This window comes from Sapajus apella, unplaced genomic scaffold (assembly GCF_009761245.1).
Source record: "Sapajus apella isolate SASKATOON/1434 unplaced genomic scaffold, GSC_monkey_1.0 scaffold1, whole genome shotgun sequence".
NCBI lineage: Eukaryota > Metazoa > Chordata > Mammalia > Primates > Cebidae > Sapajus > Sapajus apella.
Genome location: NW_022436941.1, coordinates 66320239 through 66344156, shown reverse-complemented (window position 1 = coordinate 66344156; position 23918 = coordinate 66320239). Strand labels below are relative to the sequence as shown.

The window sequence follows — 23918 nt, the reverse complement described above, 5'->3', positions numbered from 1 at the left end:
TTAGGAAAGAAAACCTAATTGTGGTTAACAAGGGAGTGGGTATAACATAAGGTGTGTCTGAGTCCCCATCCTATCATGGCCAATAATTCAGTTTTCTAGGTTACACTGGGGTCCCCTTTGCTAAGAGATGATCTGTTCAGTCAGTTGGGGGGTTTAGAATTTTATTTTTAGTTTATGTACCTTTGAACCCCTTGAGCCATACCTGGTATAACTAAGGAGTGCTGCCACAGAATATGGAGAGCAGAGACTTGAGGACAACACTAGGAAACTAGCCCCAAGTTCCCAAGGGTGCCCTGGGACCTTTTTTTTTTTTTTTTTTTTTTTTTTTTTTTTTTTTTGAGATGGAGTCTCACTCTATTGCCCAGGCTGGAATGCAATGGTGCGATCTTGGCTCACTGCAACCTCCACCTCCTAGGTTAAAGCAATTCTCCTGCCTCAGCTTCCAGAATAGCTGGGATTACAGGCATCTGCCACCACACCTGGCTAATTTTTGTTTATTTAGTAGAGACGAGGTTTCACCATTCTGGTCAGGCTGGTCTCAAACTCCTGACCTCAGGTGATCCACCTGCCTCGGCCTCTCAAAGTGTTGGAACTGCAGAAATAAGCCACTGTGCCCAGCCCCTTGGACCTTTCTTTTGACATATTTCCATCTCCCAGGCCTTGGCACTCTGGACTGGTGATGAAAGCAGGTGGTGCCAGTAATCTCTAAAGTGCCATCAGGGTCATTCCCCTATGGTCTTGATGAATAGACTCTGGCTTCCTTCTATCCATATTAATCTCTTAGCAAACAGTTGATTGGCCATGCCTTTGGTATTCTTTCCTGGACAGCTTTTTTCTTCTTACTGGCTGGGCTGAGAGTTTCCCAAACCTTTATGTTGTGTGTTTATTTTAATTATGAATTTCATTTAAAAATAATTTGCCTTCTCTCATTTTACTATAAGTGGCCAAAAGAATATTATGCTACTTGAATATTATGCAGCAGTTTGAATAATGCTGCTTAGATATTTCTTCTGACAGGGATCCTAGGTCATCGCTTTTAAATTCAGCCTTCCACAAAGTCCTAAGTCATGGACATAAATTTGAAAAGTTCTTTGCAACTTTATAACAAGGATGGCATTTACTCCAGTTTTTATTTTATTTTTTAATTTTTTTAATTTTTTAATTTTTTATTTTTTTGAGACGGAGTTTCGCTCTTGTTACCCACACTGGAGTGCAATGGCGTGATCTTGGCTCACCACAACCTCCGCTTCCTGGGTTCAGGCAATTCTCCTGCCTCAGCCTCCCTAGCAGCTGGGATTACAGGCACACGCCACCATGCCCAGCTAATTTTTTGTAGTTTTAGTAGAGACGGGGTTTCACCATGTTGACCAGGATCGTCTCGATCTCTTGACCTCGTGATCCACCCGTCTCGGCCTCCCAAAGTGCTGGGATTACAGGCTTGAGCCACCACGCCCGGCTTACTCCAGTTTTTAATATCTTGCTCCTTATTTCTGTCTGAAACCTTATCAGAATGACCTTTACCATTCATATTTCTACTACATTCTGTTCATGGCTCTTAAGGAATCCCTAAGAAGATTTATGCTCTCTATACAGCTCTTGTCTTCTTCTGAGCCCTCACCAGCACTGCCTTGAAAGCCCCAATTACGGCAATCTAGACTTTTTCTAGCTCACTCCTCCACATTCTTTCAGCCCCCACTCATTACCCAGTTTCAAAGCTGCTTCATTTTCAGGTGTTTGTTATGGCGACATCCTTCTCAGTACCACTTTCCTGTCTTAGTGTGTTTTGTGCTGCTGTAGCAGAATAACACAGAGTAATTTACAAAGAAATGTATTTGGCTTATGGTTCTGGAGGCTGGGAAGTCCAAGATTGGGGACCACATCTGCTGAGGGCCTTCGTGCCACCCCATCCCATGGTGGAAGCTGGAAGGGCAAGAGAGCATGACAGAACAAGAGGGGACCAAACCTGCTTTTATAACAAACCCGCTCTCATGATAACAAAACCACTCATCCGATAACCACATTAATCCATTCCCAAGGGCAGAGACCCCTTAAACGTTCCACTTGTCAGTACTGTTGCACCGGGATTAAGTTTCCCACTTATGCTTTTTGGGGAACACATTTGAACCACAGTAACCACCCATAAGCATTTTCTCAGTAGCTCTGGAGGTGGCCATAGCCCTATGAATAGCTACTCTCTCTGCCTCTACTTTTTTTTCTCTCTTCAGTCTATTCAACAGTCTTTGGGTTAGTCTCATGAAAATATAAATTTAGCTGAGTTATTGCCCCACTTCAAGCACTTCAGTAAATTCTTGCTGACTCTGGAAAGGGATTTTTAACCGGAAGATTTTTTTTTTTCTTGAGTCTCACAACCTTAAACTAAACCCATGACCCCCAAAAAGAAAACCAATCTCATGATTTAGCAGTTACTTTGTTTTTGCCCATAAATGGCATAACCTACCTTGTTCATTAACTTAAGTACCTAAAGTGGACGTGAATTTTTTATATATATTTAAAAAATTCCAATTCATTCTTAAAGGATAAAGCCTTGCTGCCACACAAAATAATCCAAACAACATGTCATGACCTGTGAAATAAATTCTAAAAATGTTTTCTGTAACGGCAAACTCATTGGAAAATGTAAATAATAATAGTAAAAAAGAAAACACCACCTGTGGTAGCCATCACAAAGAAGAGAAAACTAATAGATGCATACATTCTAGCATAATTTTTAATTGAAATTTTAATTGACGTAATTGTAGACCCACATGCAGTTGTAAGAAACAGTAGAGATACTCTGCATACTCTGCCCAGTTTCCCCAGTGGAGACATTTTGCAAAGCTTCAGACTTGTTGTAGTCTTAATATAACAACCAATATAGATATTGACACATTTTATCCATGTCATTTAGGTTTATTGTATTTATTTAGAGACAGTCTCACTCTGTCACCCAGGCTGGAATGCAGTGGCATAATCTCAGCTAGCTGCAACCTCCACTTCTCAGATTCAAGCAATTCTGGTGCCTCACCCTCCAGAGTAGCTGGGATTACAGGTGCGTGCTACCACACCCAGCTAACTTGTGTATTTTTAGTAGAGACGGGGTTTTGCCATGTTGGCCAGGCTGGTCTTGAACTCCTGACCTCAAGTGATCCACCCGCCTTGGCCTCCCACAGTGCTGGGATAATAGGTGTAAGCCACTGTGCTAGGCCAGTTTTACTTATTATTTTAGTATTGTGTGTTTTAAAATTTCAATACCATTTTGTCATCCATCTAAGTTCATGTATCTACAACCACAGCCAAGATACTGAACAGCTCCAAAACCACAAGGATCCCTCCTGTTACCCTTTTTAAGTCAGAGCTACCTCCCTTCCCCCAGTGCTCTGTCTAACCTTTGGCAACCACTAATCTGTCTTCCATTTCTATAGATATTTCATTTAAAAATATTATATATGTATGGAATTATAAGATTGTAACCTTTGGGATTGGCTTTTATCACTCAGCATAATTTCCTGAAATTTCATCCATGTTCTTGTATGTATCAATAGTTTGCTCCTTTTTATTGATATGTAGTATACATTGCTCTGGTCTCTATATTATGTATATACTGAAGTTTAACCATTAACCTGTTGAAGGACATTTGGGCTGATTCTAATTTTTGGCTATTACAAATAAGGTCGCTGTGAACAATCATGTACAGGTTTTAGCGTGAACACATTTTATTTCTCCAAGGGGAAAGTGCCCTTTTGCACAATTTCTGGTGGCAATTGTGGCAAAATTTTTGGTTTTTAAGAAACTGCTAAACTGCTTTCCAGAGTGGCTTTATTATTTTGCATTTCTACCAGCAATGTATGAATGATCCAGTTTTTTCACATCTGCTATAGCATTTGGTGATGGCCCTATTTTTTGTGTTAGCCATTTTGAATGTAGGCATTGATGTCTCATTGTGATTTTAATTTGCATTTCCCTAATGGCTAATGATGTTGAACATGTTCATTTGCCATCTGTATATCCTTTTTAGTGAAATGTCTGTTCATGTCTTTTGTCCATTTTCTAATTGGCTTGTTTGAGAGTTCTTTATATATTTTGCAGACTAGCCTTTTGATGGATATGTGGCTTGCAAATATTTTCTCCCACCCTGGAGCGTGTCTTTTCATCCTCCTTACATGGGCTTTCAAGAGCAAAAATGTTAATGTCTAGCATGGTTTAAAAGAATAGTTCTTAGCCCTTTTTTCAGGTATAATGGGCCCTTGAGGATTAGAAGAAAAGTATAAAATCTTGACAGAACAATATACATGCACACAATAATTTGCATCTAACTTCATGGAATTCATGGCTTCTATAAAGTTCATTGATGGACCATATGTTATAAACTCACGGCTTAATTAATGTTGCATTAATTTCCAGCAATCTCTCATAAGACTCCAGGGAAAGTTACCCTCTCTCATCAAAGTAAAAAGTGTGAAACCCTTGTAGCTCATAAAATAAGAGCAAGTTTCTTAGCCAGGCTTTATCTAGGACCTGACCCAAGTGTTCTTTTCACAGTAATACATTTCTTTACTTCTCTAGGAGACATTGCCAGATTGCTACTTTAAACATTTGTAGGTTGAAGAGCTACCCCATAAGAAACAATCTTTTCATATTGAATTCAGACTTTTAGGTATAAGCAAATGAATGAACTTTTGGGCTTTTGTGTCTGCCTGTTCAGTTTTAGCAGCATGACTCTTGTCTATGTTATTTATTATTTTTCTTGCTCTACCTTTATAAAAATGAGGGGAAAATCAAGAAATAGAAATAAGATATTGATGAAGAAGCATGGGTCCGATAAATTTGACATGATCACATGCAGTTGTAAGAAACAATACAGAGATACTTAGGTGTGCCCAAGCAGAGAATTGTCAGTAGCAGTTGGGTTTTCATTGAACTTGATTATGTACATATATTGATCACAGTATATATAACTTTATTTTATTTTTTTGAGATGGAGTCTCGCTTTGTCACCCAGGTGGGAGTGCAATGGTGTGATCTTAGCTCACTGCAACCTCCGCCTCCTGGTTTCGAGTGATTCTCCTGCCTCAGCCTCCCAAGTAGCTGGGATTACAATCGCCTGCCACCATGCCCAGCTAATACTTGTATTTTTAGTAGAGACAAAGTTTCACTGTGTTGGTCAGGCTGGTCTCAAACTCCTCACCTCAGGTAATCCACTGCCTGGGCCTCCCAAAGAACTTGGTAATATATTTCATTGTGAGGGGAGGGCAAAAGTAAAGCACATGTAGGAAAAGGTAGAATATATGTTGTTGAAAATTCTGGCTAAAAGGAAATGTGTAATTAAAAGTGTTATTGCTGGGTCTCTGGCAAAAGGAGCCCTGACCCCTATAAGTATATTCATTTTTGTCACTATGTATCATGTGTGTTTTAAGGATGGATTATGTATAAACTTAGGAGGCTGGTGACATTTGCTCTGGTTCACAAACCTGCTGCTTCAACCCCTCAAACTCCCTTGTGTTTTCTAAGATAATGTGTCCGTATCTGTCTTCATGCTGAACTCCAGCTTTCCATTTAGAGAACTTCTTTATCTGTTGAGGCATGACATTACCGTGTTCTGCCAGTCCAATAGTCTTCCTCCTTGTATCCTCTAGCTTCTCATGGATGTAGATCTTATCATCCCAACAAGATCCTGAGCTCATCAGTGATACAGTCAGCATTCTGTAGATTTTAATATCCTTCCCTAGAAGGCCTGCATAGTGCTTTGCACATAATAAGTGACAGTACGTCGGGCTTTGGACAAGAAAGACATACTTTAGAAATGTATTGCTAATGAGGAAATCGGTACCTTGGTAGGTCGTATCTTGCCCATGATGCTTGAGTGATGATTGAGCTTTGCGTTGACATGAACAATACATTAAATAGACTAATAGCATAAGTAAGATTGTAAAGGGGATGTCCGATAGATTTAGAAAAAGCTTTTAAAGGGCTTAATCACTTTGTCTGTGTGCAAATATATCCTGTGAAATAAAAGTGAGTGTGACAGGTTTGGCGGAACATTTTGCCAGCAGCTAACTCCTGCTCCTCTTTGTACTTTATAAACATTAGGCTGCACAATTTCAGACTAACTGGCTCTCCTTCTTCCTCCCTATCCTCACCACTGCCATTAGTTTGAATTAATGAGATCTTAGTAAATAGTTAATGTGCTGTTTCCTTTCTAATCTTCAGACATCTCCCCACTGAGTTTACCAAATAATTCAACCCTTTCACTTAAAGCCACTTAGACCTGCATAACTCAGGTAGATAACTCTAGTCTGAAACAGGTCTATCGACGCCGTTGTATGTTCCATAATAGGTTTATTTCAAATGCTCTCTCCCTACCCATTTCCATTGTGCTGGCATTGAAGGCTTTTACTTCGCCTCAGCTTTATCTCCCAGTTGTTTACTGTTCTTTTCCAGTTAGTATAACAGTTGTGAAATGCAATTATAAGCCTACATTCCTGGGTTAGTAGAAGGAACTGTGAGTCAACACTTCCTTACCAATGCAGAAGGGTTCAAACGAACGTGGCAAATGGAATTGCCTCAATAGTAGTTGCTTTGCCCTTTGAATTTTCAAACTGGAGGGGGACCATTCAGCTCTGTAAAAACAAATAAAGTTCTATGAAGTTTTATGTCTTATATTTATATGGTACAATGTATTTGGAATTCCTGATCCCTGGAGGCTCCTCTGGGCCGTCAGGTTGAGGCTGAGCTGGGTAGGTCCATTTCAGACCCTCCTGGCCCCAATTACCAGTTACTGCTGAGTCATTTTGGTCAGTTTAATATTTAGAGATTCTGAGTGATTTCATTTGAAACAAATATGCAAAGTCTTAAAAAATCCTTTTATATACTTAACATGTAATAATAATAATAATTAATGGTTATAACTAGCATTTCGTGTTTCCGGTAGATACTAGTTCTTTCATTTTTTATCCTGTCAAATCTCTTAATCCTCACAGCAGTCTTATGAGGTAGGTACTATGATTAGCTCTACTTGACAGATGAGGAACTGGCCAAGGAAAGTAAAATAATGAACCTAAAGCCACACAATTAAGACATACTATAGGCCAGGGACAGTGGCTCATGCCTGTAATCCCAACACTGGGAGGCTGAGGTGGGAGGATCACTTGAGCTCAGAAGTTCAAGACCATCCTGGGCAACACAGTGACACCCCATCTCTAAAAATAAATAAATAAATAAAGTGGGTGTAGTGGGATGCTCCTGTAGTCCCAGCTACTCAGAGGACTGAGGTAGGAGGATCACTTGAACTGGGGAAGTCAAGGCTACAGTGAGCCATGATTGTGCCACTGCACTCCAGCCTGGGTGACAGAGTGAGACCCTGTCTCAAAACCAAAAACAAAACATACCACAGCTGAGATTCAGTGCAGCTTGTTTCCAAGCCTGCATTCCTAACTGTGAAGCTTTTGCTGCCTGTTAGTCAAGCAAATCACTGTCTTTCAGACCAGTTGTATGTTACAAAAGGACTTTGTGCTGAGGCTACAGAGAACATGGGATGGGATCAGACAGGCTGGATTTCCATCTGCTAAGCCACTTCTAGCTGCTGGACCTCAGTCAAGTGGCAAAACCTTGCTGGGCTTTTTTCCCTCATATGTAAAGTGAGGGCAGGAACATGCGAGGTCCCCTTATCTGAGAATAGCAGGTATGATATTGTGAAATGAACACAGTATTTGGTCTTCATTCTTTCTCCTGTTTCCTGGCGTACAACTCCTAAAATCCTTAGAATCTCCCAAATGATGTCTTTTTATATGCTAATGAAGTGGCCAGTGGCTGGCAGCCCCTAGGTAGTTTCAGGAGAAAGGCTGGTCATAGGAAAGACTAAGGGAGGATTAGAGGAGCGGGATTTTCAGCTCCACCCCCAAATCTCTGTGGAGAAGTGAGGGGCTGAAGGCTAAACTGATCACAAATGGCCGATGATATAATCAGTCACGCTTACATAATGAAGCTTCCTTGAAAACCCAGAAGGACTGGGGTCTTGGAACTACTGGCTAGCTGAATACGTGGAGGTTCCTGGAGGGTGGTGCACCCAGCGGAGGGCAGGGGAGCTCCTTGCCCTGTCCCATATGCTTTACCCTATGTATCTCTTCATCTATATCCTTCGTAATATCCTTTATAATAAGCCAGTACATGTAAGTGTTTCCCTGAGTTCTGTGAGCCACACTAGCAAATTAGTCAAACCCAAAGAGGGGGTTGTGGGATCCCTGATTTATAGCCAGTTGGTCAGAGCACAGGTGAAACAACCTGGGACTTGCATTGGCATCAGAAATGGGAGACAGTCTTGTGGGACTGAGCCCTCCACCTGTGGGATCTGATGCTGTCTCCAGGTAGTGTGGGAACTGGAGGACATGCAGCTTGTGTCTCCTGCAGGATTGCTTGCTTGCTTCAACAAGCAAGGAAATTCCCCATCCCCCTGCTCAGGCATGTTGGGAGAGTAGAAGAAACTGTTTTTTTTTTGTTGTTTTTTTTTGTTTTTTTCTACTGAATGGGTCACAGGGAAAGTCCCTTAATGTGAATCTCCATAAAGTGGGGACCAAAATTTCATAGGAAACAGTGGTGGAAAGCAGATTTGCCTGCGGTTGCATTTTCTGAAAATGAAACTTAAAGTATGAAAATAAGCATATTTACAAAGTTTAAATTTTAATTCCTTGGCTAAAAAGGAACACAGGATCATGGTTATCTATACAGGCTCTGGAGCAGGCTGCATTTAAATATCAGCTTTGCCATGTTCTATCTATGTGGTCTTATGCAAATTATATTTTTCAATTTTGCGGTAATTCTAGGAATAAACAGAAAGTGAACCGTGTGTGTGTTTGTTTGTGTATATGATTAATTAAGGAGGAGGGTGTGAAATTTTCTGATCAAATTGATTGACTGTACCCCATTACAATCTACACTGTCACATTTGATTTTCTTTTCCTTTTTTTTTTTTTTTTTTTTGAGATGGAGTTTTACTCTTGTTGCCCAGGCTGGAGTGCAATGGTGTGATCTTGGCTCACTGCAATCTCCTTCTCACAGGTTTAAGTGATTTTCCTGCCTCAGCCTCCCAAGTAGCTGGGACAGGTGCCCACCACCATGCCTGGCTAATTTTTGCATTTTTAGTAGAGATGAGGTTTTACCATGTTGGCCAGGCTGGTCTTGAACTTCTGACCTCAGGTGATCCACTCACCTCGGCTTTCAAAGTGTTAGGATTACAGGTGTGAGCCACCATGCCTGGCCTCACATTTGATTTTTGAAGCATGATTATGAGGGTAATTTTTATTAGAAATACCCCAAAATTTCCTCCATTTTCTCATGGTGGGGGGAGGTCCTCTTATTCTTTTAACATGGACACTGTTATCTTTGAAACCTTTGTCTTATGATTTTCTTTTTAAGTTGTTAATGGATCTCTGCCACATTCTCATTGAGCAATAGCTTCATATATAATTTCAGCAGTTCTCATGATACTATTCTTTATGAAAAATGTCATGCTTTAAAAAATGTTCTGGATTCATTGTAAGTTGATTTGTCTTTTATTTATGCCATTCAGTGACCACACCAAGACCAATGCAAACAAACAATATACACAAAATCTGTCCTCTTTAAATATGGGATGGTTAGAGAACAGATACCAGCATTGAGTGGAGTGGAGGAAGGGAAATAGAGAATGAACGGAGAGAGAGTTGCTTGTGTAGGCTTAATTTTATAATATAAGCATATAAGCATTCAGCTCATTTTTTGAGTATTTTTATCTGCAGATAGCATTGGCTTCTTCCTATAACCTTGTAATAGCAGGGTCTTGGAAAGGAATATTCAAGTAACAAGGTCTTCCTATCTATTCCTTTCAAGGCTGCTGTGAGGATCATCTGAGATGATATTTGTAGAATATTGAGCAAAGTACCTGAGTATTACTTGTTAATTAGTTTTGTAAAAGACATACAAACCAATGTTTATTGGCATATTCAAAGACAAAATTAAGGTCATAGGTTTTATACTCATTCTGTCTTAGAATATTTTACTTAGATGCAAAAACATGAGAAATTCAGAATTTCATAAAGTCAAGAACTGATATTTTTCTATGTAAGTTAAATGTTATATGTACTTTCCTCTTTTATTAAAAACATTTTTAGCCTGTTTAAAATGGTCTAATACTTTTCTTTAGTGTCAACAAACAATAAAAGATATTTGGATATTACGTATTTTTTATAAGTCTAAAATATTGTATCTTGATGTTCTTTTTATAAGAGTTTCCCCCTTTTGGGGAATAAACTTAAAAATCTGGCTGTGTACTAAGGCCTCACATCATTCCCTGGTGTCTGCCAGCAGAAGCTTGGAAATACTTTGGTTTTTTATGTCCCAAGAAACATTTTTGGAAAATGTGGTACAATTTTTAAGTAGTTAAGTATGAAAAACTTGGAAATTGCAGATGGAGAACTCAAACTTTCGAAGATAAAATGAAATATAGAGGGTGGCATTTATATAGTGAAAAGTGACACCATATCAAGGACTTAAGCGATTGTGACTTGCCTAACAAATACAAACTTGTTTTATTATCAAACTTGGTGTGAAAGGAGGTGTAGCATGGGTTAGCCACGTGGCTCTGCAAGTGAGCACAGAACTCAGTGCCCTACTGTGAAAGAGGAATTAATTTGGGGAAAATCCAAATGAGAATATAAAACTGTAAAATATATTTCAGTTTGAAGTTTCATGGTTTTATTGAGTATATATTTGCTCCAGATGTTTTCTACAATTAATCTGGGAAATTCTATAGGGCTCTTAGAAGGATTAGGACTGAGGTTGAGAACTGTGGGGACTTTTTCTTTCAAGGTGTGAAAAGTAGTTGCTCTGAAAAATGAAATTAATTGCTATTCAAATGGTTTTTAAATTTCTGTATTGAAAAATGGCAAATGGTAGAGTAATAAACAATGAAATACAAGTTATTGGATAGAAAGTGAAATGTAAATAACATTGTCTAGCCCTTGACATTTCACCTTTTGCTGAGATCATGGTATAATCCAAATTTGAGGGAGTCCTTTGATGCAGCTGGTTTCTTCCTGATGGAAAAGTGCAAAGCGTTGGCATCTGGGTCCTTTGTGAAGCTGTGTGATGCTGGATTTTGCACTGTAGTCCACTGTAGCCTGCCTTCTCACCGTGTAAATACACAACTGCATGGGATCCCATGAGCTTGCCACATGCCACAGGCCATACATAATCCTCTGAAGCCTGAAGGAAAACTACTAGGAAAAATACTTACAGCCTGACACCTAAGGAAAAAGCCTCAGTTTTTAGGGACAGATCTTCAAAATGTACCTTATCAAGTTAAAAAAAAATGTGGCGGGGGGGTTAGCATGTTTCCTTTTAATGTTTTTATTTATCATCATTTATAAATCATATTACTGTAACAATGTATGTGTATATTTTGACTAGGGACAGGGTATTCCTCTATTGCACAGACTGTAGGGCAGTGTTCCAGTGGCACAATCATACCTCACTGCAGCCTACAACTCCTGGGTTTGAGAGATCCTCCTGCCTCAGCCTCCTGACTAGCTAGGACTACAGGCATGCACCATCATGCCTGGCTAATTTCAAAATTATTTTTGTAGAGATATGGTTTTGCTATGTTGCCCAGGCTGACCTCAAACTCCATGACATGTTCCCTTTGGAAGATTAAAAAAATAAGTTAGAAATATCTTTCTCCAAAAATTTGCAGGATGCCATGTGAGGGATTTTGTAGGTAGCAAACTTTAAATGATTTTTTGCAACAAAATCAATGGAAACATGGACAGATACTCTTTAAAAATGTTCTTACTGGCTGGGCACAATGGCTTACCCCCGTAATCCCAACATTTTGGGAGGCCAAGGCAGGCAGATCACCTGAGGTCAGGAGTTCAAAACCAGCCTAGCCAACATGGTGAAATCCCATCTCTGTTTCTTTTGAAATACACTTTCTCTTTCACTTATTAAAATATCACCTTTTTTTTTTTTTTTTTTTTTGAAGTGGCAGGTCAATAAGAGAAAAAGAAAAAGAAAGCAACACTTGTTTTTTTCAAAGGAACAGGCTAATTGTTTGAAAAACCAGTAGGTTTATAACACTTCTATTTTTGTAAGAGAAAATCATCTAGCCCATGTTTAAGTTTGACAACTTTTTAAAGTACTTTGCCACAGTATAACCAGCACATCTCAACATAGTATAGATTTTTACGGTTACTTCCTATCTCATTAAATAAATTGCAGATATTTGACTACATTGAAGTTCTTATTTCTACAAAATTAACCATGTTGATTGAATAATGTTCCATAGAACATTTTTGTGCTTTTGGATTCAAGTTCTTCATTGTGATAGCTTGCTCGTGAATGACCAAATGAATGAATATTGTGTGTGGTGTTTTTTAAACTTCTTATAAGAGCAACTGCCTTACCAGTGGTTATACTTGAACAGTTTTCAATAGAACACTATTTTTTATTAAAAAAGGAATTCATGGCTGGGTGCCGTGGCTCATACCTGTAATCCCAGCACTTTGGGAGGCCAAGGTAGGTGGATCACCTGAGGTAAGGAGTTCAAGACCAGCCTGGCCAAAATGGTGAAACCCCATCTCTACTAATAATATAAAAATTAGCTGGGTGTGGTGGCGAGTGCCTGTAGTCCCAGCTACTCAGAGGCTGAGACAGGAGAATCACTTGAACCCAGGAGGTGGAGCTTTCAGTCAGCCGAGATTGAGCCACTGCATCCCAGCCTGGGCAACAGAGCGACACTCTGTCACAAAAAGAAAGTAATTTACTCTTCAGAATGTGTCTCCATATTCTCACTTAAAATGATGGGTTTTGTATGGGAGAAGAGTGAGGGATAAAAGACTACAAATTGGGTACAGTATGTACTGCTCAGGTGTAGGTGCACCAAAATCTTAGAAATCACCGCTAAAGAGCTTATCTATGTAACCAGACACCACCTGTTTCTCCAAATAAATCTTTTGAAATAAAACATAAAAAAATTTTTAGTATGTTTTATTATCATATAAAATCTAGCAAATGCCGCAAGTTGAGTTGTGAAAAGCAGCTGTACTTTTTACTAAGTGTATAGCAAACTTCTTGCATAATCGAATTTGTTCTAATAAACTTGTTTCTTAAAATATTCAACAGTCTTTACTAGTTTTACTCATAAGGAATGCATTTTATCTTTTCTTTTTCTTTAGTGACAGAGTTATGCCATGTTGCGCAGGCTGGTCTCAAACTCCTGGGCTCAAGCGATCCACCCACCTTGGCCTCCCAAAGTGATGGGATTACAGGCATGAGCCACCAAGACTGGCCAAGGAATGCTTTATTTCTCTGTATCATTTTACCTATTTTTTTAGCCACCACATTTCCTATAGTAATGCATTTTTTTTTTTTTTTTTGGCTATTAAGTGGATATTCCAAAGTCCTGGGATTATGTACAAAAATACCTAAGGTTCTTCTAATTTTATCATCAAATTAAGGAAATTTTGTGAAGGACTGGAATATCTTAAAGTGCAGCAGACATTTTAGGGGAGGATCATAGTATATGCTAGTGGATATAAATTCATTTTTAAAATGCCTTCTTGATAATTTAGAATTTTGGAGGGATCAGCTTGTTAATGTTCTTGGGTTGGTCATTATTTTTATTTATGGGTGGCTGGTGAAGAATTTATATTTGGAATAGGAGTCTCAGTTTTTTCATATTCTTGTTAATATTATGTTTAATTTGAAGTTTCTTTCTCAGATTCTGGTTTGCAAAGTTCGTTTCATTAAAAATGGATGATTATAGGCCGGGCATGGTGGCTCACACCTGTAATCCCAAAACTTTGGGAGGCTGAAGCAGGAGGATCACTTGAAGTCGGGAGTTGGAGACCCTCCTGGCCAAACATGGTGAAACCTCGTCTCTACTAAAAATACAAAAATTAGCTTGGCAGTTGGTGCATGCCTGTAGTGCCAGCTATTCAAAAGGCTAAGGTACAAGAATTGTTTGAGCCTGGGAGGCAGAGGTTACAGTGAGCTGAGATCATGCCACGGCACTCTAGCCTGGACAACAGAGTGAGACTCTGTCTTAAAAAAAAACAAAAATTGATGATTGTTTCCTGTAATCCCAGCACTGTGGTAGTCCAAGGCAGGAGGATCGCTTGAGGCCAGGGGTTGGAGACCAGCCTGAACAACATAGTGACACCCTGTCTCTAAAAAAAAAAAAAAAAAAAAAAAAAAAAATACAATTTAGCACATCTATCGTCTTAACCATGTGGTTAAGCAGGAGAATCTCTATAAACTCATTTAAGTGGGTCCACATAAACTGCCACAGGGCATGATATTTTAAATAAAAGTGAGGGCTGAGAAGGGCCCTGCTGTTAAACCCTTTGCTTTGTAGGACCCTCTGTCATCTCTCAAGATGTCTCATGAAACATGACTGGGGACCTAGGAGGATGCTATCACCAGTGTGTATGTGAAGTATTAGTAAAACTTAATTTAAATGGTTTTATAAAAAATTCCTATAAATAGGATGTTTCAGAAAATACTCTTTCTTGTCAAGTGTATCCTCTCAGGATTACTGTATAAAATGTCACAATTCTTTTTTTTTTTTTTTTTTTCTTTCTTTGAGACAGGGTTTTGCTCTTATTGCCCAGGCTGGTGTGCAATGGCTCAATCTTGGCTCATTGCAACCATTTCCTCCCGGGTTCAAGTGATTCTCCTGCCTCAGCCTCTGAAGTCGCTGTGATTTCAGGTTCTCGTTACCACGCCCAGCTAATTTTTGTATTTTAGTAGAGATAGAGTTTCACCATGTTGGTCAGGCTGGTCTTAAACTCCTAACCTCAGGTGATTCACCCACCTCAGCCTCCCAAAGTGCTGGGATTATAGGTGTGAGCCACCACGCCCAGCCCCACAATCCATTCTTAAGAGAAATCCTTAAAGTACTGCAGCAGGGCTGAGGCTGGGCATGGTGGCGCATGCCTGTAATGCCAGCCACTCAGGAGGCTAAGGCAGAAGAATCACCTGAACCCAGGAGGTGGAGGATGCAGAGCCAGGCTTGGCTTAAGGAGTAGAACCCAGGCCTCAAGTGTGCAGCACGAGGGAGACAAGGGTGTGGGGACCAGTGAGTCTCCCTGTCTGCCCCATTTAGAATTCTCATGCAGCCTGCTCCTCCCTTTCTCCCAATCTTTCATTCTCTTTTGCTCATCTTGGAACCCCTTGAGGGTTGGAACACTTTCTGGTGGACCCAGAATGCATGTCTTTATTATCTTGATGGAATACCTGACCACAGTTGGTGTTCAGTGAGTGATTCTGTCTTTTTTTTTTTTCCCTTGGTGGAAAACAAGTTTCGAAGTGCTTTTTTTTTTTTTTTTTAAAATTTTTAATTGTGGCAAAATAGACAACATAAAATTTACCATCCTAACCATTTTTAACACAGGCCAGTAGTGTTGTGTTAAGCATGTTGCCGTGAAGCCATCACCATTGTCCACCGCGGGAACACTGTCATCTATGCAGAACTGAAAGCTCATATCCTATAAAGAGTAAACTCCTCCGTGCCCCACCCCTAGCAATCACCAATCTTTTTTTTTTCGGCTTCTTATGTCAAACTCATGTTTAATTACTTTAGGTACCTCATATAACTGGCATCATATAGTATTTATCCTTTCTGTCTGGCTTATTTCACTTAGGGTAATGTTGTCAAGGCTTGGCCAGTTGTAGCATTTGTCGGGATTGTATATCTTTTTAAGGCTGAATAACATTCCAATGTATGTATTCACCACATTTTGTTTATCTATCCATCTGTGCTATTTTTAAAGGGGTGGGCACACCCAGAGGCAGATCCAGGTACACACACCTGGCAGGTTGGCTAGCTTGACCATGGGCTGCATCCTACCCATGCGATCGTGCAGCTGAACTCTCTGGCCGTCTGTGTAGGAGAGGCAATCGAACTATCTTGTTACTGTGCTGTTCTGCCTCACCTGGCCAAAAGTGGACTCTGACTTTGGAATTGAGCCAAGCAATGAACATAGGTGAAACTTTCAACATACTTATGTTGATCTTTCTTGGCTTTCTGAAATATTTTTATTTTAGGAGCAGTATATGGGTTAGTGTCTGGGGTCACAGAGTTTCTTTATGTGTGGAAACTAATATAAAATAATTAAGGTGGTGGGATATATATTTTTTCAAATTCAAATTATTTTTATTTTGCCTCATAGACACTATGTGCACTATAATTACTATGATTTTTTATTTTGATAATATACATAAGGTTTACCATTTGAGCCATTTTTCAGGTACAACTCAGTGGAATTAAGTACATTCACATTGTGCAAGCATCACCCCCACCATCCATCTCCAGAACTTCTTTATCTTCCTAAACTGAAACTCTGTAGCCATTAAATAATAACTCTCTATTCTCCCCAGCCCCCGGCTTCTGGTAATCTCTTGTCTACTTTCTTTTTCTATGAGTTTTTCTTTTTCTTGACTGTCTAGGTACCTCATATAAGTAGAATCATACAGTATTTGTCCTTTTGTGATTGGCTCATTCATGTTATTGCATGTACCAGAATTTTGTTTCTTTTCAAGGCAGGATAATATTCCATTGCATGTGTATACCACATTTTGATTATCCATCCATCTGTCAATGGACATTTGGGTTTTTCTATCTTTGGCTATTGTGAATAATGCTGCTAGGAACATAGGTATAAAAATATCTCTTTCAATCCCTGCTTTTAATTCTTTGAGTATATACCTGAAAGTAGAATTGCTAAGTCATAGGGTAATTCTACATGTAATTTTTTGAGGGGCCATCATATTGTGTTCTAGGGGAGGATATTTTATTTAGATAACATCTTAGTCCTTTATTCTTTTATGTTTTGTCTCTGCAGTTTTCCTATCAAATGAGCTTGCTCCTCCCTCCACAATGTTGATAACTGTAGGGCAGGACACAGAGAGCTCTGCTGGTCGGTTCCACGGGGCCTCCCGCAATAACTGCTCTTGTTTATTATTTTCATTGCAGATGCGAAAGCCATGGAGTTGAGCTGCAGCGAAGCACCTCTTTACGTAAGTTGCTAAGCACTGGGCTTCAGGTCCAAGGGGCCCTTTCTTAACTCCAAACCATGTGACTGAAGTGGGAGAAATATTTTTCTTTCTATTAAGTTAAGGCTTTTTAAAAACAACACACTGAGTGTTACTGTCTAGTTCAAGTATTTGCATGGAGCTTTTTAAAACTGGTTGGCTCCTGTTTTCAAGTCTGGATTTTATATTTCCCTCAGTATTTTTTTAACTGTAATTTCTGGATTCAGAAACAGTTCACTCATGTAAGTGGCAGGTGAACATATTATTTTATGATAATGTCTTGATAATAGTCAAGATTTTCTGTTTGTGTCTTTTTTGGGGAAAGGTTTTGTGATAATTGTGTCAGCTAAAAGTATAAAATAGGATTTCAAACAAAAAATGCTGGACATAAACAGAAGTGGGAGTTGGGGGTATTGGGGGACAGGAATGCCCAGTGAGATTCATAGTTAGATGTGCCATCTGGGTCCAGGAGGATGCCATTTTTGAGAACAACTGGGGGTAGCAGGGAAGTGAACAGATTGTTTCCTCACACAGAAAATGGCAGATGGGGCCAGGCGTGGTGACCCATGCCTGTAATGCTAGCACTTTGGGAGGCCAAGGTGGGTGGATCACCTGAGGTCAAGAGTTCAAGACCAGCCTGGCCGTCATGGTGAAACCCCATCTTTAAAAAAAAAAAAAAAAAAGAAAGAAAGAAAATGGCAGATGGCCTCATGTTTCCTCCTTCCTTCTGATTTCAGGCAAAACTTCCTTCTTTGGAAAGGAACTGTGTTGGTGTGGGGCGGGCCTGGGCAGGTGAGCGTGGATGTGTGAGGGAACTGGGGTTTAGAGCAGAATTTCAAGGAATTGGAGCACATTTAATCAGAATCCTCAGTTGATGAGAATAGATTCATCCACTTCCCACACTTCAGTACCCAGCCAGGTGCCTACTCACTCACCCTCACTCCCTTCCACACATGACACTTACTTCTCTGGAGGAAGACAGAGTCATAAACCAAATTCATTCCAGAATAATAGAAAAGCTGCCCTTGGGCTGCCCAGTGATCTCTAGTACTCTCTCTAGGTTGTGATTTGCAGGCCATAAAATGTGTCTGTAGACAGTTGGGCTTGGCCCAGCCATAATTAAAGGTAAAAAAAGACTAGTCTGAGGCTAAATTGTAAAGTACTCCCAAATCTTACTGTTGTTTTTTTCTGTATGTGCCTTCCTATTCCTTACTCATTCCGCCCTCCTCCCCTACCTCAAAACAGACAAACAAATCCACAAGCCTAATCAGGATAGAAGCCCTGTCGCTGACCAACCTCCCCATATAGCTATTTTGAACATAGACTTACTAGATTGTGACCAGTCTTGGGGAAAAAACAAAATACACATTGCCCAAGGAGAGAAGAGATTTAAATGAACCAAATGAAAACAAAAACAAGTTTTTCTAGTTAATTAAAAAAATGGTGATTCGAGTAAAATGAAAAGTACAGAGAAGTGTTAAGAAAATAAGTCATAATCTTACCTCCATGGATAATGTTGTTGTATTAAAATATTAATATATTTTATTAATTTTAAGGTGTAAATTTTTTTTTCTCATTTTAACATCTCTAAAATTGAGATGCTCTTACATTCTCTGTGCTTTCTGGCAGATGTCATTACCTACATGTGTATGACCTTGGTCACTGGGTTCATATTGTTGTCACTTCAGTTTATTTATATATCTTGCTGGTACTACTTAAGTTAATTGCTTTCAAAATGACTTCACTATGATCTAGCATTATAAGGCAAAGTTACTACCTAACCAGAAAGACATGGAAATAACAGCATGTTACATGATAAAAATCTATATATAGATTAATTTGGAAAAGGTCTTTTGATAAATATAAAAATCTAGGTAATTAAACATTACATCTTAATTGGTATTTTTTCTTTTCTAGTGGAATATTAAATGTATATGATAAATAATGATATCTTAGATAAAATATATGAAATATATTTAACATAACTGAATCTTACTATACATGGTAGACTATATAACATTTTTTGATTTAACATTTTTGGTCAATATTATTGCAACTGACATAAGCCAGTCTAGCCACTTGGTCTCACCCAGCAAGAAATAAGTAGAGATATGTTATAATGAAAACAAGCCTTAAACCAACATCTACTAAATGAGTAATGCCACACTGACAGAGCAGACACAAAATTGTCCTACAATTTGTTTCTATATCTTGGGGAAGAACCTGCTCTCTGCTCTCTGCTCTTCTATCTTCAGAGGTTTGATAAATATTCACTTCTAGTTTCTCTTAGTTTACTATATTTTGGTTTATAAAGCCTTAATAATTTTTCTTATTTATATATATTTATTGTAAAACATTAGAAAGAGACATAGCAAAAAGAAAACATTAAAACCTCATGTTTAATCCCATGATGAATGCTAAGCTTTGTTGACATTTTGATACAGATTTTTCCAGAGTTTTATCTATATCTGTGTTGAATTTTATCAAAGGTCCTTTTGACATTTATTTAGATGATACTGTGTTTTCTCATTTCACTGTGATTTATTGGCTTGGTGACTTTATATATGCACTTCTAGTAATCCTACTTAGTTATTTTGACTATTTCTTTTGGAAAAACAAATTAAAATACCTCTGTCAATTGTATAATAAGGATACCCTCTCCACTGGAAATTGTGAAGTCTATTATCTATTGGGAAGCTGTATTAAAATTATAAAACAACACTATGCATAATTGTATGCTAATGCCCTAGAAAAATCTCATTACAACAGACTTTTAAAAATATATAAATTAATAAGAGTTATCTTAAGGACAATTAGATTACATAAGTGGAATAATAATCAGGAAGAAAAATTGATTGAAATTATTTGCCAATTTCTACCCACCTCTCAAAAAAAGGGTACCTCATTCAGATGTGTCTTACAGGTGATTTTTTTATTCCTTTGCTTATAAACTGTTTTGATGGAATTCTTATAACATTTTTATGGCTAAAATGCTTCTTTGACTCTGTCAGGTCACTATAGAGAATCTTTCCTGAAGATGAGAGATATGTTTATACCTATAGAAAAATCTATGGATGTAAATATTTTTTTAAATTCCCCATGCATTTTGCTTGGATCGATGAACACTTTTGATTTTTCTTTTCAAGATTGTTTCTTCCACTACTGTTTTCCCCTTCTAGAGCAACTGATACCCAAGGATTGGGTTGGATTTTCTTTTTGGGGAGAGAGGAGGGTTGCATTCTGGAAGAATGTTTTTGTCTTTGTTTCCACTTAAGTTTTTAGTAGTGTCAAGTTGTTTTTGTTCTTGCTTGCCAGCACAATTTTAGATTCTATCCCTTTTAGTTTTTATGTAGCATTGTCAAATCTTGGCCTTGTTATGCCCACATAGTTTTATAGAGATAAATTTTTATTATGAGCACAAAGCAAGAATTAATTTTTTTTTTCTCTACCTTCCAGGAATCTGTTTCAGAAGGAGGTGGCGTCTTTGGCTCTGTCTCTTACGCTGTAGAATTGTTTTGGCTCATTTCTGTTTGCTCATTTTTAGGAAGGAGACTATCTTCTTCTTGGAGATATAGGAATGTTCCTGAACTCAGCCACAGAGTCAGTCGGAATTTTATTTTATTTATTATTTTTTTAAAATTTATCTTGAGATGGGGCCTCATCGTTGCCCAGGCTGGAGTGCAGTGGCATGATCTTAGCTCACTGCACCCTCGACCACCTGGGCCCTAGCAAGCCTCCTGCCCAGTAGCTGGGACTATAGGCACGTGTCAACATGGCCAGCTTTAGCCTAATTTTTAAAAGAAACCATGGAAGTTCACTGAGTTGTAGTTGCAGAAAAAGAGAAACCCTGTACTGTAATAATATCAGAAAAGAAGCAGGAATTGGTGAGACTGGCAGCCAAGAGCTTTATAATATCAATTTGCAGAACTTAGGGATATTAGCATTGCGAATCCAATTCTGAGTCTCTGAGCAACTTCCTGCATTCGTGCTTGGAAGGAAACTGAAGGAGCTGAGCTGGAAGGCTAATCTGTTTATTCCCAGGAGAAAAAAATGCCAGAGGCCTGCAGTCTGCTTTAAAGTCTAGGCTTAATTTTTAGATTGAATGTTACAATAGTATTAGGAGGTGTATTTTAAGCCAGAAAAATGGTTGCGTGGTGAAGCTAATGAGAAGTGCAAAAGCCTGGAAAAATGTAAATTAGAATCAATGTAACCAACCTAAGATGTTTCTTTTTCTGGTTTAAAACTCTTCAGTTGACGCCACTTGGGAGCTTAAAAGTTATGTACTGGAAATTATAAAGATATTTTAATTTTGTTTTTATTTTTTAATTAATTACTTTGTTTTAATTTCATGTTGCCATGAGAAAGTAGATTATTTTCTTTTTAGATTATTGCTCTTAGTCTTCTTTTTCCTGGTTTGCATGTAGAAAGAGATAGGAAACGAAGCAAGGACAGCTTAAGAGGAGAGATTTTGGGCCGGGCGATGTGGCTCATGCCTGTAATCCCAGCACTTTGGGAGGCCAAGGTGGGCGGATCACGAGGTCAAGAGATCCAGACCATCCTGGCCAACATGGTGAAACCCCATCTCTACTAAAAATACAAAAATTAGCTGGGCGTGGTGGCGTGTGTCTGCAGTCCCAGCTACTCGGGAGGCTGAGGCAGGAGAATTGCTTGAACCTGGGAGGCGGAGGTTGCAGTGAGCCGAGATCGCACCACTGCACTCCAGCCTGCTGCCTGGTGACAAAGCAAGACTCTGCCTCAAAAAAAAAAAAAAACAAAAACCAAAAAAAAGAGATTTGCTTACTGGGCACTTAATTAAACTTTGAGAGAGGAAGACATTTTGCATTTACAAGCCTATTTGTGTTTTGGCTAACGAATGCTCTTTGATTACTTTTTATATTGAGTTTTCTCTAAATTTTTGTAAGTCAAGGAGAGTTATAAAACAAATACACTTTCTACTTATTTATCTGAGAGCTTTCTTTTCTACATTAATTATATTTTATTTTTGTATAAAGTCCTGGTTGGGTGTGGTGGCATACACATGTAATTTCAGCACTTTGAAAGGCCTCTTGGTCCTCCCGAGATCAGCCTGGTCAACATAGTGAGAACTTTCTTTACCAAAAAAAAAAAAAAAAAAAAAAAATTAGCCAGGTGTGTAAAAAATTAGCTCAAGCCTGTAGTCCCAGATACTTGGGAGGCGGAGGTGGGAGGATAGCTTGGGCCATGGAGTTCAGGGCTGTAGTGAGCTATGATCACACCACTGCACTGCAGCCTGGGTAACAGAGCAATACCCTACCTCAACATAAACAAAAACTGTTTGTACAGTATAATTTATGCTAATCTTTCTGAAATATCAGTTTAGTGCTATGAATAAAACAGAAAAAATCTTGCTTGATAAATTGTTAATTCCACAGATTTTCCAATTTTTCCTCAACTAAAATGGCTTTATTTAAAATGATTAAATAATACTTATAAAGAATATGGTAAGTAAAATTAAAAAGAAAGTGAAAATCATTTGAAATTCTACCTTTTTTCTGTTTTGTTTTGTTTTTGAGACAAGGTCTCACTGTGTCACTGAGGCTGGGGAGTGTAGTGCAATCTTGGCTCACTGCAGCCTCTACCTCTTGGGTTCAAGCAATCCTCCTGCCTCAGGCCCCAGAGTAGCTGGGACTAGAGGCACTCACCACCACACTGGGCTAATTTTTGTATTTTTTTGCAGAGATGGGGTCTCGCCATGTTGCCTAGGCTGGTCCCAAACTTCTGGGCTCAAGTGATCCTCCCACCCTGGACTCCTAAAGTGCTGGGATTACAGGCATGAGCCACTGTGCCCATACCTGTAATTCCTCAAATTTCTTAAAATAAATTTCTCGAAAGAAATTCTCTTTTTGAGATAACTTTATTAGCATTTTGGTTAATACTAAAATTTGTTTGGCAAATGTAAACACACACACACACACACACACACACACACACACACACACACACACACACACGATATACCATAAGGAATATTATGGAAATGCTGTTTTTATTATAATGGCTAGGACCCCATTTCCCCTTACCCCCATTTTATACTTCCCCTTCCTGTACTCTGAGCTAACCCTTAGAGTCACCTCCTGCAGGGGGTCTCAACAGTATCAGCCTCCCTAGGAACTTGCTAGAAATGCAAATTCTCAGACCTCACCCTGGACCTACTGAATCAGAGACTCTGTGGGTGGGGCCCAGCAATCTGTGTTTTAATGAAACTTTCAAGCGATTCTGCTGTGTGCCAAAGTTTGAGAACCATGGACTTAGTGCAAACATTTTCATGTTTTCTGTATTCATATATACATATACAAGCTTTACTAGAAGGATAATATTATGTGGATTTCTGTATCTTTTCCAGCTCTGTGATACTTTGTAGAAACTCCTATAAGCAAGCCATCGACATAGCTCAAACTCACCCTAGTTAATGAATAGGTATGGGACAAGCTCATTCCTTGTTGATAGACATTCATTTTATTTCAGATTTTGGCAACCATGAACAATTATTCACCAGGCATCCTACCCATATGTCCTTATATGTTGATACTTTCATCTCTATGGGATAGATTCCTAGGATTGGAATTGCTGGATGAAGGGCATACATATTTTAAGTTTGAGTGGATTGCTTTGCAAATAAGATCTAATAGTTGAAATTTTATTCAGCAACTTTCAGAAATATTTAATGTCTATTTCTTTAGCTTTAATGACTGATAATTGTGTAATTGGGGATTACATTCTCATTTTCATTGTACAAAGAAATGTAGGATGTTAAATTTGGTATGTTGATTAAGTTGGTGAAGGGTTAGAAGAAAGAAATCTCCTTGCTTGCTTTAATC

At 38.7% G+C, this 23918-nt stretch overlaps 1 protein-coding gene across 2 annotated transcripts in view; it reads left to right on the top strand.

Moving 5' to 3' along the window:
* Positions 1–23918, top strand: part of ARHGEF28 (Rho guanine nucleotide exchange factor 28) — a 319529-nt gene that overhangs the window by 42914 nt on the left and 252697 nt on the right. For both annotated transcript variants that reach the window (XM_032278477.1, XM_032278468.1), the window contains exon 2: positions 17003–17046. In XM_032278477.1, the coding sequence (XP_032134368.1) occupies positions 17014–17046 (33 nt within the window). In that variant the 5' untranslated portion in view covers positions 17003–17013. The remainder of the gene's footprint in view (positions 1–17002; positions 17047–23918) is intronic.